At 41.2% G+C, this 18,883-nt stretch overlaps 1 protein-coding gene across 4 annotated transcripts in view; it reads right to left on the minus strand.

The window, feature by feature from the left end:
• LOC124145145 (monocarboxylate transporter 13-like) overlaps positions 1-18,120 on the minus strand; it is a 36,498-nt gene extending 18,378 nt beyond the window's left edge. For 2 of the 4 annotated variants that reach the window (XM_048390620.1, XM_046514831.2), the window contains exons 1-3: positions 13,270-13,606; positions 2,450-2,648; positions 1,211-1,354 (exon numbers count right to left, since the gene is read on the minus strand). In XM_048390620.1, coding sequence (XP_048246577.1) covers positions 1,211-1,354; positions 2,450-2,645 — 340 coding nt within the window. In that variant the 5' untranslated portion in view covers positions 2,646-2,648; positions 13,270-13,606. Of the gene's footprint in view, positions 1-1,210; positions 1,355-1,449; positions 1,610-2,449; positions 2,649-13,269; positions 13,607-18,104 lie in introns of those variants that run through there. The other 2 variants (XM_048390619.1, XM_046514832.2) reach the window with 2 other exon arrangements.
• Positions 18,121-18,883: the final 763 nt, after the last annotated feature.

The raw sequence follows: 18,883 nt of genomic DNA on the forward strand, positions 1-18,883 counted from the left end.
TGCTATGAAGCAGTATGTCAACACTTGTGTCACGCTAATGTCATCGCAGTCCACATAAAGGACGCAGGAAGTTGTCGTCTGTGTTTGTGTGAGTGTGTTTGAGTCTTTTGTGTGACTGTGATGCGTGTGTGTGTGACTCTGGTGCGTTTGTGTGATGTGTATGTTTGTGTGATGTGTGTGTTTGTGTGATGTGTGTGATTGTGTATGTGTGTGACTCTGATATGTCTGTGTGTGTGACTGTGTTGCGCTTGTGTGTGTCTCAGTGTATGCCTGATGTGTTTGTACGTGTGTGTGTTTGTGACTGTGATTTGTGAGTTTGTGTCTGTGTTTGTTCATTTCTTTGTATGTGTGTGTGTATTTGCGTTTTTTGTGTGACTGCGATGTGTGTTTGGGTGTGACTCTGGTGTGTTTGTGTGTGTGTGTGTGTTTATATCATATGCATGTTTGAGTGATGTGTGTGTTTATATGATGTGTATGTTTGTGTGATGTGTGTTTCTGTGTGTGACACTGGTGTGTGTGTGTGTGTGTGTGTGTGTGTGTGTGTGTGTGTGTACGACTGTGTTGTGTTTGTGTGTGTCTCAGTGTGGGGCTGGTGTGTTTGTACGTGTGTTTGTGACTCTGATGTGTTTGTGTTTTTTTGTGTGTGTGTTTTTGTGTGTGTGTGTGTGTGTTTGTGTGTGTGTTTGTGTGTGTGTGTGTGTGTGTGTGTGTGTGTGTGTGTGTGTGTGTGTGTGTGTGTGTGTGTGTGTGTGTGTGTGTGTGTGTGCACGGCAGGGGTGGTTGGGCAAAGTGGTATTCCTAGAAATGTTTTTTGTTTAAGAAAATATTTGAAAAGAAATTCTTCGCCCAGGATCACAATCGACGGTTCAAACGCACATCATTAAAATATTTGTTGAAAATGCACATTGTACTACAGGCTTATCAAAACCAGTCAAGTATGTATTTATCATGGATGGTTGTGACAGGTGTACAAGTGAACCATTTGTGTATTATAGAGAGGTCAAGACAAGCGTACAGTACACTTTCTACCGTAGGGGAAGCCTGTGACACATTATCAAGTCTCAAAAGACATAGATAAATTTAGGTGCAGGAGTCTGGTTATTTCACTGGTCGATGGCGTAATGGAGTGGTATTATTGAAACCGAATGCAACACAGATAGAGATGGAGGAATATGATAACTATCTCTACATGCTGTAGACCTGAACATACCAGTCATGATTCCGAACGAAAAGTAGAGGCAGTAGATGTTGGGAGCAAAGTAGCTCAGCATGAGGCCTGCTCCGCTTAGGGCCCCGCCCGCTATCACGATCGGGCGACACCCGAACTTGTTGGTGAGAACGCTAGCAAGAGGACCTGAAACACAGTGGATCGAGAGGCCTGACTATCCGGTCAACATGACATCCTTCCCAGCATGCATTGTTATAATCAGAAGAAAACCGTCACTTCACCTATCACTCCAGACTCGTCTGTCAAGGAGTCTTGGTACTTAAACCAAATCTGTAAGAGGCTTTCTGATTGGTCATATACCCCGATGCTTATTTCTGATTGGCTCGTGCATCTGAAGAAGATCTGCGTGACCATGATGGATGTGTTCTTATCCAGCTGCCCCTGCAAAGAAGACAGAGAGGAAAACAGATGAGAGAGTGTCTCACGCTTCGTAGGAAACCACCTTTGCGAAAAGAGCAAAAGATTGTTTCCCCGGTCGTCTGCTTGTGGTCGGCTGAAAAAGTCAAATTCAATATTTGAATCTTCGCTATATACGTAAATGTTAGTACATAATGCATAATATTGTATAACAATCTCTTAATGACTTTTTGCCCATAAACATATTGTTTAGAGTAGGAAATAAGGGATGCTTTACAACATGACATTTGATGATGACGTAGTTTACAGATGATCATAAGAAGTGTGATTATCAGATAAAAGGTCAAGCTGATTTGTAAAGCATAGACATATATAAAAGTTAATAAAGAAATGTTTCAATCTTATCAAGGGGCTCCTATCATATAATATGTTGCCCCTCAAGAATACTAACTGTTATAATTCTCCAAATATTATACCAGTATGATGATGCCACACTATTGTTGTTGAGGTTAATTCCGAATTCACAGGCCATTCTGAACAAAACTTGACCAAGTAAAACTGATCCAACGTTAGTTCATTATGCAAAATTAAACAAACACAAGTCAACCATAACGTGGTTTAAGATGGAGAAATCACTCACTGTTGATCCAGGAAGAGGAGTCAACTCGCCTCTTCGGGGCTCGCTGGTGCCAGGACCAGAAACAACAGAATCTCGTGATTTCTTCGTCACATAATTCATGTTTGAAATTCAAGTGCTACAATGACATAATCAACCGCAGACATTCACATGTTAAGAGTTAGTGCTAGGATTTCAGATCAGTCCAAAAGAGTGTCGTGAACAGTATGCTGCTGATTTAGCCTTACCTGCGGCATACATCGAGGCTGTCGTCAACGATCCCGCCCACGCAGTCACAGTCTTGCTGTCACCGAAGGCGTCGATGAAGATGGTGTTGTAGACCCCTGTTGACCACGCAACACCATACGTCAACGTGTGGGTGAGGAAGGAGGAAGCAACCACTAGCCACGCCCATCCTCGGTCAATGTCGGAAGAGTACGTCATGGCCTTAAAAAAGTAGAAAAATAAATAAATAACTAACATCGATGATATTTATACGAAATAGGCTTAGCATAGGGGGCATTGGTGTCCGCGTTGTTTAAGTAGTTGAACCCCTTCCTGGATTCAGGAGTCGAATCTAACTGATCTTGGTTTCTGAGGTCAAAAAGAGGTAAATGTCTACAAACAGCATCATATACTGATCAAAAGAAGTTGAGGAACACCATAGCATGGCGTGACAGATAATAATCATACGAAAGAAGTGTTTTTAAGCTGCTTTTAAGTAGTAAACAATAAACTACGGTTATAGTGAGTGAGTGAGTTGGGTTTAACGACGCTTTTAACAGTATTCCAGTTATATCGCGACGTGTCAGCTTAATGTGGGAGGAAAGCCCGAAGTGATGCAGGTCTCAGAAGTTTACAACTTCGGTGAAACCAACGAGCACGGGTATGGTGCTGACAAACCTAGAAACATAGTCGGGGCGAACCGGGATTCGAACCCACAATCATAGGTTTCTGGCGTGCCCAAGGGACGCAACTCTGCACAGCGAATCGCGGCGCCTTAGACGACTGGGCCACCCTTGCCCCCACTACGGTTATAACGAACCCAAAGGGACCATTAATTTAAGTTCGTTATAACCGTAGTTTATTATAAGCATATACAGCATATGTACAGCAAATGACCGGGACAAAAAATAAATTCGTTATATCCGTCAGTTCGTTATAAACGTAGTTTACTGTATTTTGCTTTCCTCGCACATCAAGCAGACTGTTCTTAATATTTCACGAGCTTGTGTGCACAACGTTTGCATAAAGACATAAGAAAAGGCTGTGCAGTTGTGACGCATGTCTACTCTAAGTCAGGCAGAGAAATGAGGTCGTTAGCCCTTGAAAGTAAACTGAGCATAATGGGTTTAACACTTTGTATCCACATTGTATCGAACCCGGGCCCGGGGCGTGACGACCAAATGCTTTAACCACTAGAATACCTGACCGTCCCAAATTATTTACTTCCAGATAGATATACAATGAGTTTGCATCAGCTTGCGTTAAATGAATTGATTCAAACTTGGGTTGTTACATTGCACGCGTAAAGTTGCCTTTTCACATACATGAATAAAAACGATAATTTTTTCCAGAATTATAAGAAATACACCTCTCTGCTGAAAGCTGAGTTGGTGTTGGTCAACCATCGCCCCTTTCCGTGACCTGCAAGAACTCGTGCCCCTATCACCAATGTCATGTTTAAAAACACGACAAACCAATCAGAATGCGCGTAAGACTACAAGTAAGTTGGTCAAAGAATCCCTCCCGAAATTGCGTTGTTTAGAGTCAAGTTTGTATCTAGGCACATACCATGTTGACAATTACCCTTGTTGCATCACAGTGAATAACATGTGGTTTGCAATGGCAACCGTATAAACTTCAAAAATTATTTCAAGTTGACTAGGTTTTCCTCCTTGCCCGTTTTCGCGAAGACTGAACCAAGTTGATAAATTGGCCACGCGAAGCTGTCCCGGAATGACACGAGTGATCACAAATGCAAAGATTCTGGCTGTGTGGCAGGCCTGTCATGTAATAGTCAGATCTATTAGTACGGTCATACATCATGCTGGGTCGGACAAGATGATCCTCTGCATACACGCACTATTTTGCTCACGACCCTTAACGTATGTCACGTGGGCTAAACCGAACACACAGTACCGATGCGACACACACTCACGGCTAAATTAACACTTTACACATTTAATAAGGCAATCTAATTAAAATCATATCTTAGTTCTCGCTACCGCTAAACAAAGATCTGAGGACATCCCATTATGGGTCACGTCAGAACGACCTTTCATCCGACCAATCAGAGCGTCGCTTACCAGATCAAGAAAATGACACTCAGAATGTGATTTCTCATCATGCAACCTCGAAAACTACGGGGTATTCCGAACGATAGTTACGGGCTTAACGACTAAATATATACAATATAGACCATATATTAGCAAATCGAGAATGTTATCTTGTTCAGGTTTCAATTTTTTAAGCGAGAATTTGTCAAAATATGTTTCGAAGCGTAGTCGCCAATTTGAAATTAGTGCCGTAAGGCACGAGAAAGCTGCCTTCTGATTGGCTAATGTCGACTTCTTGTCAGTAATTCCATTGGTCGGTCAGAGTTACCGACTGGTCGGTCTGACGTGACCCGTAATGGGATGTCCTCAGATCTTTATTTAGCGGCAGCGAGAACTAAGATCTGATTTTGATGAGATTGTTAATTAGGCAATTGCTTATCTTTGAATAAAAAGGGACAACACCCTTTCCATGTTGACAAGATTAGCAGAGTCGATAATTCGATTCCGACTATATTATGAGCATGTGTTTATGAATCACTATCAAATATTGATGATACCAGGTCTTCGGGAAACTGTGAGCGTAGCCAGCCCATCGATGGCATCCATTACCAATACAGTCCACAGAGTGTATAATTTTGTTTAAAGGCTGCTGTCGGTGATTCCGTAAATTCTGATTGACAACCCACTCAAGATACTGGGCACGCTTCACTCAATATATTTTCTCACACCAAAGAGTCATGGTAGAATGGAATTAAACATCCTCGTCTGGTTCCAAATTCGATTGAGAGCGGTTAAATCTACAGGTCACCTAGCTCTACTTTGAAAACGCAGTATTTTTTATCTTATTATGCTACAATACCGTCATGAATGAGTGAGTGAGTTGGGTTTAACGCCGCTCTGAAGAGTATTCCAGTTATATCACGGCGTGTCAGCTTAATGTGCGAGGAAAGTCTGAAGAGATGCAGGTCTCAGACGTTCACCACTTCGGTGAAACTACGGGATTCGAACCCACAATCATGGGCTTCTGGTGGGCCCAAGGGACGCAAATCAGTTCAGCGGACCGCGGCGCCTGAGACGACTGTGCCACCCGTGCCCCCTCAATGCCGCCATGTATCTCCACCACGGGTGTAGGGCTAATACAAATGTCATCATCACCGCCAAATGTCCATGCACGTTATGTTGATGTATTCAACATGCAGTGCTTGGCATGTATTAGTTATTGACAAGCTTGGCAGGAACGCCGTCACGCCCGGTTGGCGTTTGTTTGATCAAGCTGTGTGTTGTGTTTCATGACATTAAAAGCTAGCGTAAATGTTTTGAGTGAACGTTTTTTGTGACACAGATCGTTATCTCCAGTACATGACATCGGATGTTTCAAATGAATTTCATGTTCTCAGTGGGGGCACGGGTGGCCCAGTCGTCTAAGGCGCCGCGATTCGCTGCGCAGAGTTGCGTCCCTTGGGCACACCAGAAACCTATGATTGTGGGTTCGAATTCCGGTTCGCCCCGATTATGTTTCTAGGTTTGTCAGCACCATACCCGTGCCCGTGGGTTTCCCCGAGGTGGTAAACGTCTTAGACCTGCATCACTTCGGGCTTTCCTCCCACGTTAAGCTGACACGGTATGACTGATTGGTCAGTATACTGTGTCTGAGTGGGGTATCAATGTTAAAGAGGTATCTCAGTGGACTAGCACCATAAAACCGCCATTAAAGTACTGTTAGTACAACTAGCCACACACATCCACGCAAGTCGATATGTAAGTGAAATCATTTTTAACGCGACGTAAAACCCCATTTCATCTCACCTCACGTACCTTTAAGCCACAGTGCTTAACACTTCACCTCTGTGGCCTTGTGTCTGTTTTCACGCTTGGGCAAAGTCCAGCAGGCTTGGGTTGGGTTCTCTAAGTATAACCTATATACACGACTTGAAGCAACGCGGCTGCTTCTGTTAAAAATTATCGCTGACTCGGCGTCCCCAGCAACCATAGCGTTATAGGGAGGAACCACAATTGATAAAATTGGCACTAAGATATCCTCGCCTGTCAGAGGAGTAAATAAAGCATCTTTGATAGTGATTGCATCTACGTTGTTGATATCATCGATTGGTATGTTTCGTATCATTGTTATAAGAGCGGCTTATCAGTAAATGAATATGCATTGTTTAGGTCAAAGTAAACTCGTCACTCTAAATAACTATTTAAAATATTGCATTGACGATAAAAATTAGTGTTATCACTTCATTGTGGAATCCATGACGTCATCAAAGTATGTTTTTACGAGGAATTTAGAGACAAATAAATTAAACGAGCTTCCGTTGAATGTGACGGAAACAGATAGTCCAGTATACGCGGTATTAGTAGCGAGCTTATTTGCAACAAACCACCTGTTCATATTATCTCATGACTGAGAGCAAATCGTGCGAATCACCGTGTTATTTAAACCTATTATTTAAGGATTGACTGTGTATTTTTTTCGGTTCATTGAGGTATGAATCGAAAAGCCGATATGCAAACTGTATGAATCCGCGTAGCGGATTCTTACAAAAGTTTGCACATCGGCTTTTCGATTCATACCTCAATGAACCGAAAAAATAACACAGTCAATGCTTATAATTAAATTCGACAACGTAAAACATGTTTTATCTACAATAGTTTAACCCAAAACAGTTGCATATATCAAAACAGACAAAAATGACGACATTGATAAACATTCCAGGTGTACGAATACATACAGTGGCGTGACATGAATCAGGTGATCGTTTAATTTATGCACATAACTTGACACGCCTACACAGTCAGTAGCCAATCAACGGAGAGTGGGATTAAAACAATGTTCATTTGACCTGTCAATTAAGGCAAGAGGCGAAAAGAACTGCAACAATCAGACTGTAACGAACCGGAAGAAATATGTCCGAGAGAAGGCGGCAGTTTCAAATAACATGGTCATTTACTGCGTGATTCAAACATTACTTCCCTGATTACGGTAAATCACAGTTGGAGAAATGCTAGTTATAAATGAAACCCGAAGACATGAAAGTTGAACCGGGGCGAGCGGGAAAAAAACAGGCGAGCGAGCCTGCACGTTTGCTGTTTCATTCATTCTCGGCCTTCGGTTTCAAAGGGTAGTTTGGACAATGAATATGCATGAAAGTCGCTAAATGTCCTGTGCATGACGATACACGTGAGCAGAAAGGGAATTCCCTCGACTGTAATATTGGGATTCCCCGACATTCCGAAGTGATAAAAGTAGTGCGCCGCGGTGGGCGTGGCTTAATTTTTTACATTCATTGGGAAATGAATGCAATAACACGTGACCAATTCAGCTAATCAGAATGCAGGAATTTCCATGAACACAACGAAAATTTAATTATTTACACGCAAATATGATAAGGGATTGGCAAGCATACATATCGCACAATACATGTAATACACGATACAATACATGCATCAGTGAAGGTTGGATGTAACACATCAGTCATACGTGCCAAGCTAGATATGTGTATATGATAAATATATTTGTAGTTTCTTAATCAAAACATTTACCTTGAAAATGATTTTAATGTGAAGTTTTGAATTCAATAACGTTATCTGTACGCATAAGAATTGTAAAGCATCTTCGGTATGTATCCACAGGAAATTTAGCATCCAATGTCTAACTTCATGTTCAGCAAATGGAAGAAAATATAGAAACAGTTACATGTATATATTCATGAGTCTCGATGGCGGCAAACATTAATTTTAGGAACATCCTCTTAATATATCTCCAAAGAGATTGAAAATCTCAGCCCAGTTAACAAATATATAAACATGAGTCATACACTTTTAAACTCTGAGTCTTGAGTAGGAATTTAAACCTTTGTGGACGAGTATTGATATATTAGATATCAAAAGACACACCGGTAAAATTCTATTTAGCATCCAAAACCATTCTTCCAACTTTTCAGTTTGTAAACAGTAATAACCAGTGTCTTGCGAGTAAGTAGTATAGCTTATCAACTTCAGAGAGAGTGAGTTGGGTTTAACGCCGCTTTTAAAAGTATTCCAGTTATATCACGGCGTGTCAGCTTAATGTGGGAGGAAAGCCCGAAGTGATGCAGGTCTCAGACGTTTACCACTTCGGTGAAACCCACGAGCACGGGTATGGTGCTGACAAACCTAGAAACATAATCGGGGCGAACCGGGATTCGAACCAACAATCATAGGTGTCTGGCGTGTCCAAGGGACGCAACTCTGCACAGCGAATCGCGGCGCCTTAAACGACTCGGCCACCCGTGCCCCTTAAGTGGCAGAGAGACTAGTGATGTCATGTGATTGTTACGTCATGGTGACCGAGTGGTTCAATATCATTGGCGGGGATATCGCGTGATTTCGCCCAAGCGATATATCCCGTGGAAGCCAGATTCGGATTAACTGGTCATATTAATTCAGTTGACATGAATCCCCCCGAGAAAACACCAGTGGGCGGCACACTATCGCATATCAAATATGAGCATAATTGTATATATGACCAGACATGCGTTCCGCCCCTTTGTTGCGGCAGTATAAGCTGGTATTGGGGAAGATTTTATCGCCCTGGACTATTGCAGAGTGCGGCGTTAACAACAAACCAAACCAAAACAAAACAACAAGGTCAAGGTGTTTTGCAAGCCCGGGGGCTGTAGGGTTTAGTAAAAAAGAGTATACAGTTTCAGTGTTACGATATACTACCAAGATATCTCTTACACGAACAAAATAGTCCCCGGCTTCATTTTTCTGGCTTATGTAGAATGCAAATAGTTAAAACAGTTCATTGACCTTCTGTATCGTGAGCGTTGGCAATGACGGGACAGTGGTGAAATAGTGCAAGGATTCAGTGGCAATTTGGTTCTGATCGATAACAAGTTTCTGCATTCTAGAGTTGCCTGTAGGCCAAGGGTTCTTCACGAATCAATACAAGATCATTCTTGTAAAAGATCATTGGTTAAATACAATGTAGAATGATAAATCTAGAACGCATTCCAGTTTGGATGCTACAATTTGTCAAAGACAAGCAATTAGACATGTATGTTCATCCAGTGCTTGCGTGGCTGCCGTCCAAAATTCTAAAAAACGTCAAATAAGCAAGATACTTTGGGCAACACATTGCACGTTCAATCTAAAGAACCAGTGAAGCCATACGCTCTGTTACCCGCTATTAATGTATATGATAACCGTACAATCAATTTCATGGATATTTGAATAAAATAAATACGAAATTTCGTATATTTCTTGTAATTATTATCAGTAATTATTACTAATTGGGTTTTTTATGCCCACCTGTGGCCTTATTGTCAGTGATGACTCGCGCAAACAATCGGTATAATAAAACCAGCCATGCATTATTAAAGAAACAGTTGTGTTCGTTAGAGACAGAAGGTACCAGGTGAACTGAATACAGGCGATAAACGTCTTGATAACGTTTGTCATTTTTTTCTCTATACAAGTTTCAAGTATATACGGTTCACTTGCACTTAGCTATTTTGACAAGCATAACTATTTTCTCGGTATGCATTTAGATGAATTAGTGTTACATAGAGGGTATTATATGAGTGTTCATGTCACACTATGTTTACGACACGAGGGGGAGGGAAATACCGCAATTTCTTATATAAATTACATACAGTAATTCAGTGTGAAAGACTGAGTTTTGTGTCGTTGAGAAAAGTGATATTTTCATTGCAGTGAATATAACACTTGATATTTCACTGCAGTGAACGAAACTATTGTCATACAAGAGTTAACTCCTCTTAAATTGTCTCCCTTTATCCTAGGTGGCAAACCCAAACACAAACTATTGACGTCCTTCTCGTACGTTAGTTCCACATTGACAAGACATATTAATTATGGATGGTCTTTCACACTGAAGTATATAATAAATAGAGGTTATCACGCGAGTGTGTTTGGGGATGGTAAATATCCTGCATTAGGAATAAACGTTGTATTTAGCGAGCCTTGGCGAGCTAAATACATAGTGTTTATTCCTAATGCAACCAAAATTGTTTCGAAATTTATATCTCCAAAGTTGCCAAAACTTATAAAATGCCTTAGCTACGTCACAGTTAGACACTGATTTTAAGTATATTAGACTGTTCTTTTAATAATGATAGCAATTATCCCTGTAGTTTATCCAGATTCCCGATGGTTAATTCTAACTCGATTGCCGAATGACGAGGGCGAGGCCATGTTTGTTTATAAACAGTGAAAGTAGTTCCTACTTGACCTTTGATATTTGCATCTCTATCCGCATATGACCCCAACGGATATCGTTTTTATCCGTTGGCTTTATCTGCCGAGAAACCTACCCATTATATGATAAATACTAGTATTTGTATATCACGAAATGACGAGCAGAAGGATTCTTCGCCAAGGCTCGCTAAATACAATGTTTATTCCTAATGCAGGATATTAACCATCCCCAAACACACTCGCGTGATAACCTCTATATATTCAACTCGTGTAATGACTCACCTGTTTTGAAGTATTTAGTATATTCAGTATATTTGGTATTAATGGTTATCACTATTAATGATGATTACATAAATATAACCTTGGATTAAAAACAAATAAAGTGACTGAGATATCTCAATTTATATTTCATGACATGTTCCAATTCAAGGTATTTTCAACAAATTAACAACACGTTATTTACAAATACATCTTCCCGCTTCAGGAACAGATATCATCATCTACTAGTATCATTTATATCAATTATTTCTTGATATTAATATTATGATTATGTAAGTAAAATTGCAATTCAAGCAATTTGGTATCTTTAGTACACATTCTGTACGAAGATAATAATTCACTCCCGCTGACACAATAATGCTCATTGTACTTCTCCCTAGTAAGATGATGTATTCGGTGGTGTATTCGGTGATGTATTCTCGGTGGTGTATAAGGTGGTGTATTCGGTGATGTATTCTCGGTGGTGTATAAGATGATGTATTCGGTGGTGTATTCGGTGATGTATTCTCGGCGGTGTATAAGATGATGTATTCGGTGATGTATTCTCGGTGGTGTATAAGATGATGTATTCGGTGATGTATTCTCGGTGGTGTATAAGATGATGTATTCGGTGATGTATTCTCGGTGGTGTTTAAGATGATGTATTCGGTGATGTATTCTCGGTGGTGTATAAGATGATGTATTCGGTGATGTATTCTCGGTGGTGTATAAGATGATGTATTCGGTGATGTATTCTCGGTGGTGTATAAGATGATGTATTCGGTGGTGTATTCTCGGTGGTGTTTAAGATGATGTATTCGGTGGTGTATTCTCGGTGGTGTATAAGATGATGTATTCGGTGATGTATTCTCGGTGGTGTATAAGGTGGTGTATTCGGTGATGTATTCTCGGTGGTGTATAAGATTATGTATTCGGTGGTATATTCAGTGATGTATTCTCGGTGGTGTATTCGGTGATGTATTCTCGGTGGTGCATAAAGTGGTGTAGTGAGTGAGTGAGTGAGTTGGGTTTAACGCCGCTTTTAAAAGTATTCCAGTTATATCACGGCGTGTCAGCTTAATGTGGGAGGAAAGCCCGAAGTGATGCAGGTCTCAGACGTTTACCACTTCGGTGAAACCCACGAGCACGGGTATGGTGCTGACAAACCTAGAAACATAATTGGGTGAACCGGATAAAGTGGTGTAATCGGTGGTGTATTCGGTGATGTATTCTCGGTGGTGTATAAGATGATGTATTCGGTGATGTATTCTCGGTGGTGTAATCGGTTGTGTATTCTCGGTGGTGTATAAAGTGGTGTAATCGGTGGTGTATTCGGTGGTGTATAAGATGATGTATTCGGTGATGTATTCTCGGTGGTGTATAAGATGGTGTATTCGGTGATGTATTCTCGGTGGTGTATAAGATGGTGTATTCGGTGGTGTATTCTCGGTGGTGTATAAGGTGGTGTATTCGGTGATGTATTCTCGGTGGTGTATAAGATGATGTATTCGGTGATGTATTCTCGGTGGTGTATAAGATGATGTATTCGGTGATGTACTCGGTGATGTATTCTCGGTGGTGTATAAAGTGGTGTAATCGGTGGTGAATGAGGTAACAAGATGGTTGCAGGTCACTATCCTGGTTCAAAGTTATACTATCCAAATAAAAGCAACAAATCCAATTCCACAATCATAGGAAAACTTGATACCCCAGGCAGGAATTTTGCATCGTTCTCACAGTGATGACACCAGGCGTTTTCGATAACTGAATATTTATTTGTTTTAATTTTGATCTGGTTGGTTTATGCATAAACTGTGGTCTTTACTTACCAAGTAAAGTAATCTCGATATGGCTGCGAAAATGCAGAAGGGGTGAAACGTAACTGACTCACTCTATTCTCTAATAGCTGTTTATCAGCAAAGCGACCACAGTGTATATCTACAAAAGTGACAATTCTCTATCAGACGTTTTCAAAATGAACCTATTAAAGTTAAACGTTTTACTACACATAGATCAACAAAGTGAATTATATGTTTATCAACATTGACTGAATTGCTCAACTAGGCAAATAGGATCTGCAAGTTATTGCAATTGAAACATATATATAAAATATATATGTATACAACTGTCAAGTAGCTGATGATAATGATATGCTAGCCCTCTCTCCTGTATATCATTGCAAAATTGCGCCCTACTCGAAAGACTTATAATTAGGAGACATTACCTGGTGTGTAGTCTACAGTGTCCCGGACTAACATGTTATGATCATCAGCTAATTGACAGTTGTGTGAAATAGCGTTGCATACAAAATATAGTAACTCTACCTGTCTGTCAGCTCGGTCCGCACGTCCGCTCTGGCGATGAAGGGATTATTGTTGCGTGTGGAAGGCTTCTTGGGTTACTGAGAACCAAACCAGCTGAAACCAGAAATATCTAGTCTGGGCTCGCTACATTTCGATTTCAGTCAAGCGAGTCAGGTGACTGAGAGACTCTGTTAAATGGGGTGTGACTACAACTTGGCGGTTGTATAGCAGAGTGAGGCTTGGAACAGGACGTTGATAAATAGACACACTGAGATTCAGTTATGTGTGTTGACCAGGAAATCTGGGAGTTACGGCATGTGTCGTACACAAGAGTCGCTCGACCATGGCCACAGCGGAGTATGTGTGTATGTGGGAGAGCTCGCGCGGTTTTGTTTGTATACAAGCGCTGATATGGAATATCGGTTTGATGGTTGAGTTGCGTATCATAGAGAGAAATGGATCGATATTAACCAGGGCTGAACAGCTGAGAGAGATTGATACCAGAAAGAGCATACTGTGCGGGCTGTTGCAAGTTTTGCTGGGGTTCGAATGTCAGATTATCTCCGAGGATGAGTATAATATTTCAGTTTTATCACATTGTTCGGATTAATGTGAGAGGAAAGCTAAAAATAATGCAGGTTACAGACGTTTATAATATTTGAGAAACCAACTGTTATGGTGCTGACAAACCAATGGTAATAATCTGGGATTCGAACCAACAATCATAGGATCCTGGCATGCGCAGGGAGACAACTCTGAATTGCGTCGACTTAACTGTACCAACGGTGTCCGCTTTGAGAAGAAACACAGAACGACAACATTTGTTTTACCGAAGTCATTATTCGAACAGTAGTCACAATAAACAAACTAGAGAATATACTTTAATCACTGTTGATAGACAGTAGAATCTCTTTAAGGCGAACTGAAATCGCCTCGTGGTGTAGTGGTAGAGCGTCGACCCGGGGAGCGGAAGATCGGGGGTTCGAGCCTTTGATGAACGGCGCCATGATTGCGACACACACACACTCGTTTTAGACCGATAGATGATAATAAAATACGTCACAGGGTCTGTGAAAATACTTTGCTGGGGAAGACGTGTTCAATTGCATTTTCCAACTCAATATGTGAATATGTGTACTTTATGCAAAATCTGTGAACCAGAAGCCCGTTTTGTAAGCCATTCATTTACCCCTGCCAAATGCGCTTCTTTTGTAATTAAGCGATTTGATCTCTCGAGGAGCATGTTGATATAAGCCGTCGTTATGTGTGATAATATCACGATTTTGTCTTCAGCTATGAGATGTTAACTGCTGCCTACGTGGTCTAGAGGACAGAGCATGTGCACGCATAGCGGAAGTTGGGGTGTTCGATCCCTGGCCGCGTCATTTCAAAAGACGTTAACAAATGGTACTTGTTGTTACCCTGCCTGGCGCTTTGCACTGAGGGGATACAAAAGGACGGGTCCTCTCTGAGTCAGTATACAGTGTCTGAGTGGGGTATTCATGTTAAACTGCGACGATGTATCTCAGTGGGCTAGCACTATAAAATCGGCATTAGTCCGGACTAGTAGAAGCAGCCGCGCACGCACGCACGCATGCACGCACACACGTGCATGTACGTCAATATGTAAGTGCAAAAATCATGAACGCGACGTTAAACCTCATTTCACCTAACCTCAAGTCGAACTTGTGTTTCGGGCGTTTGTTGTGAGTGGAGAATCACGTACGGATGAAGTTGGGGAGTGCGGCTGTATTTGAATAAATAAAATCGACAAACCATTCCCATAATCATACGAAATCTCTGGGTGGGACACCCGTCGTTCATGTTCTGAACACGACACCATGTTGAACCTGATGTCTGAGAGTAATAACGTTCAGTACACGTATTAATAATGTCTTGACCAACACTGGACATGGGGTATCAGGTTACTAAACAAACAATGTCCCTTGGAGCAAAATGTCTTGGCCACAAAAAATAAAACATGCTATTATCTTGCGTTTTTTCATATCATCAAAAATACTTTCAGATACTTTTTTGTCGAATCATTTGCGATTTTTATTACATAGCTTAGACGGAATGTCGCCATAATGTATAATAACAATAAACAATTAAATAACAATAGAAAACAAAACCTAAACGAACAAGATACACTGCCTGGCAAAAGAAAGTATGCACTTGAAAATTATATTTGATCACACAAGTACAAACTTTATTAAACCGTTACCAGGCTGAAAACAGTTGCTGAAACATTGCAAGTCCAAAACCATGATATCCGCTTCAAATTCACCCCCATCGAATAACCATTTCTTCTTTGATTTTTAGCCCTCATCAAACATGGTAGCATACTTTCTTTAAGCCATTAAGTATATATCAGCTGGTTGATATCATGTGTGTATATCTCCTTTAACCAAGGTACATATAGAGGTCAACACTGTCCAGAATGACAGCACACAATGCGTTATTGCACGCTTGGGAGTTATTCCTTAGGAACGCTTGTTCGAACGCTGACCTTTTGCTGTGACTGTATATTCACAAAGAGCATTGATGTGATGACTGTTACCTAGAGGACAATGGTGCACCTTATACTAGGAGACACTGTCTGACAAAGTAGGGAGTTATCGATATTAATCTGCTTACACTTGTCTCCTGCACACCATGTAAGTGCTGTAATATCTAAAGGCAATTGTACAGGATAGAATAAGTATTTATTTCCAAACATGTCGCTTACAAGATTTAGGCCGGTAACCCGTGAATGACCTGTTCCAATAAAGAATGTTTGTGCGTATAAAACGGAAAGCCCCGTTATACAGTTATACAAAACAGTAGCTGGCATAGGCAGGACTTCTTGTACACAAGCAGTAAGTGGATCACTGCGTTTATTGGGTAGGTACAATGCATGCTGTACGTTACTTTTAGAACATATTATATGCAATCACTTACACATATTTCCTGTCTGATCTCGTTCAATAACGGTCTGGTAGCCAATTCCCTTCCCCTGATCTACCCACCAAAACAACAAATAAACAAGACCAGTGAGATCGACTGATCTGTTTCGTATGTGGATCTATGCATAAAGATTCAGAGTGACGAAAAATTCTCCTCAAGACTGTATGACAAGCCTGATGACATCAACTTTCCATAAGTCAAAGCTCCAGGCTTTGGTGTCATTATTTGAGGTACAATCGAGCGTTCTATTCTTGCGACGATTTAACCGAGTGGCCTACGACATTTACTCAAAAGTTGTTCAATCCAGGTTATGACAATTCATGTCCCCAGTAAAGCTTTTAAAGCGTTTATTGCGCCTGGAAATTAATTAAGCACCACCCAAATCATAATGACTCGGAATAAGTTTTGAAATGAGTAAGTTGTATCCATATACGTATAGGAGAATGTTCGAAATCTCGCGATTATTTTCGCATGTGAAGTCTTGAGGACTTTCTCCAAATTTAAACAAAGTTCGATAAAGTTGATGCCCCAAAGTAATCTTCAAATGATATTCACTGTACTGTGCTATACTGTGGGAGGGTGACCGCTCTTGTTTAACTATGGGATGGGAACCTTTCAAGGAAAACTATGGGACGATTTAGTACCCATACTCAAACAATTGGAGTGTTAGCAATATGATTGCGTCTATCCAACTGTCATTAAAGTTCACGCAACTTTGTTTCAATAGATTTTAATGGCCCTTTTCTCACTCCATACCATAACCAAGGCTTAATGTTGTCACATACTGCACGTGAAGCACAGTACCTTCCTCAACACCTGCATGCTCATTACAAAGTAGTGTCATGGCGCGTCCTAGATTGCTTGAAGGAGTTAACATGGCGGTCATTGAATGATGCAGGAATCGGACTTTACAAGCTTGGACGTCACCATATCGCAATTGCAAGTTTAGTACAGAAATACCAATGAAGTACCAACAACCAAATACCAACAATGACCAAGCCACACCCAGGTCAGCCTCGCAGGACACCTAGGTGTGAAGATGCAGCGTTATTAAGGTTTGTTAGACGACGTCCATTTGACAACAGTGAAGTTTTAAAGACTCAGTGACTACAAGACAGAGCGATTTCAACCAGAACCAGAAGAAATCGTCTGAAAACTAGCTGTACACAGAGCAAGAAGACCAGTCTCTTGTTAACCGAGGCTCAGTTACCAGGCTACATTTAGAATTAGGCTACCAGATTCATGATTTATGTATCGAAATCAAATCCCGGATAATTACCGAATACCATATAGAAAGTATTTTTATATTGTAAATACAAGCAAATCAATTTCAATTCCAAATCACAAGAAAACATGTATGTATGGATATCCCGCCCGTCATATATATATTTATGTCCCCCACATTGTTCGTACACGGTGATTTGTTTGAACCATACTGGATGAACGATGCTACAGGAGTATCCCGACTTAATGAATTCCTGGTGCGACCCACACAGATATCACAAGCTGTTGTAACAAATGGGTCATCACACAGCTGTGCAAAATTTCTTTGGCTGATCGTGCTGGAAATGCCATCTTTGCATATATGTGCATAATATATAATTCATATACATTGACAATGACCTGACTAGCTTATTGTATGCTTTAGTATGTTTTATAAACATATATATTTTACACTGTTTGTCTTAGTTGTCTGTGACAAACCACCACTCTGATAATATTAACAAAGTTTGACACAGACTATATCCTAATCCATTAATACCCTATCCCAAATGTGCTGGAGTTTGAAACAGGGAAGCGGGCATCTTCCGGAGGCAAGTGTATCCACTAGCCTGTATCCAATCCTGTATTTAAGCCTAGTTTCTACACAAACGTTAGACTTTGAGAAAAAGGCAAGTGGTCGCTCTTACCTCGGGAAGATGGGAAGCAGGATGAAGGCAGTGAACACGTGTCAGAATTAGGATGGGGGAGGGTGATTGTGGTCGCAAACGATCATCACATCCTCTGGATCAGCTATAGCCTCACATCCGACACATAGCGGTGACATCTGACGGCCAACGGACTACGAAAGGAGGGTCAGCCGACACTCACTTCACAGATTTTCATCGGACACTACAGCACCAAGATCCTGAAGATGGCTCCAAGAAAGAACAGAAATGTTGGAGGACAGAAGGCAAAGAAGAGATCTCCAAGCACTCCTCAACAATCTCATGTGCCAGAAGACTCCTCTGTGCCTCCTCCTGAAGATGCAGATGCAGCCGTGTGGCTGAGAAGTGATTGGGGCCTGAATAGGCCTATTCAGGCCCCAATCAATGCTCAGCCACACGGCTCTCCCTGCATCTTGGTGCATAGTTTGTTGCTGGAGCATAAAAACACAGCCTAGGGCTGCAGCGTTGCGAAGAAGTGGATCCATGTCGAGTATTGCAGGAGGTGCAGCCCGCTTTTATACTCGACTGCCGTTTGGTGACAAATCCGACCAGTATTGGGTCAGTGTCCGATTACCCTACGAATAGTAACTGATGTGTCGGATTGGTGTCGGAAGAGTGTTGGAAGTGTCAGTTTAGTGTCAGCCCACCCTCGAATTACAATCCGACCGCAATCGGATCAATCTGTCGTCGCCGATGAAAATGGCGGACAGACATCGGGCCGCTACCAGTCTTTCATCCTATTACCCCGATCAATGTTGGAT

Source organism: Haliotis rufescens, unplaced genomic scaffold (assembly GCF_023055435.1).
Source record: "Haliotis rufescens isolate VD_foot unplaced genomic scaffold, xgHalRufe1.0.p SCAF_9, whole genome shotgun sequence".
NCBI lineage: Eukaryota > Metazoa > Mollusca > Gastropoda > Lepetellida > Haliotidae > Haliotis > Haliotis rufescens.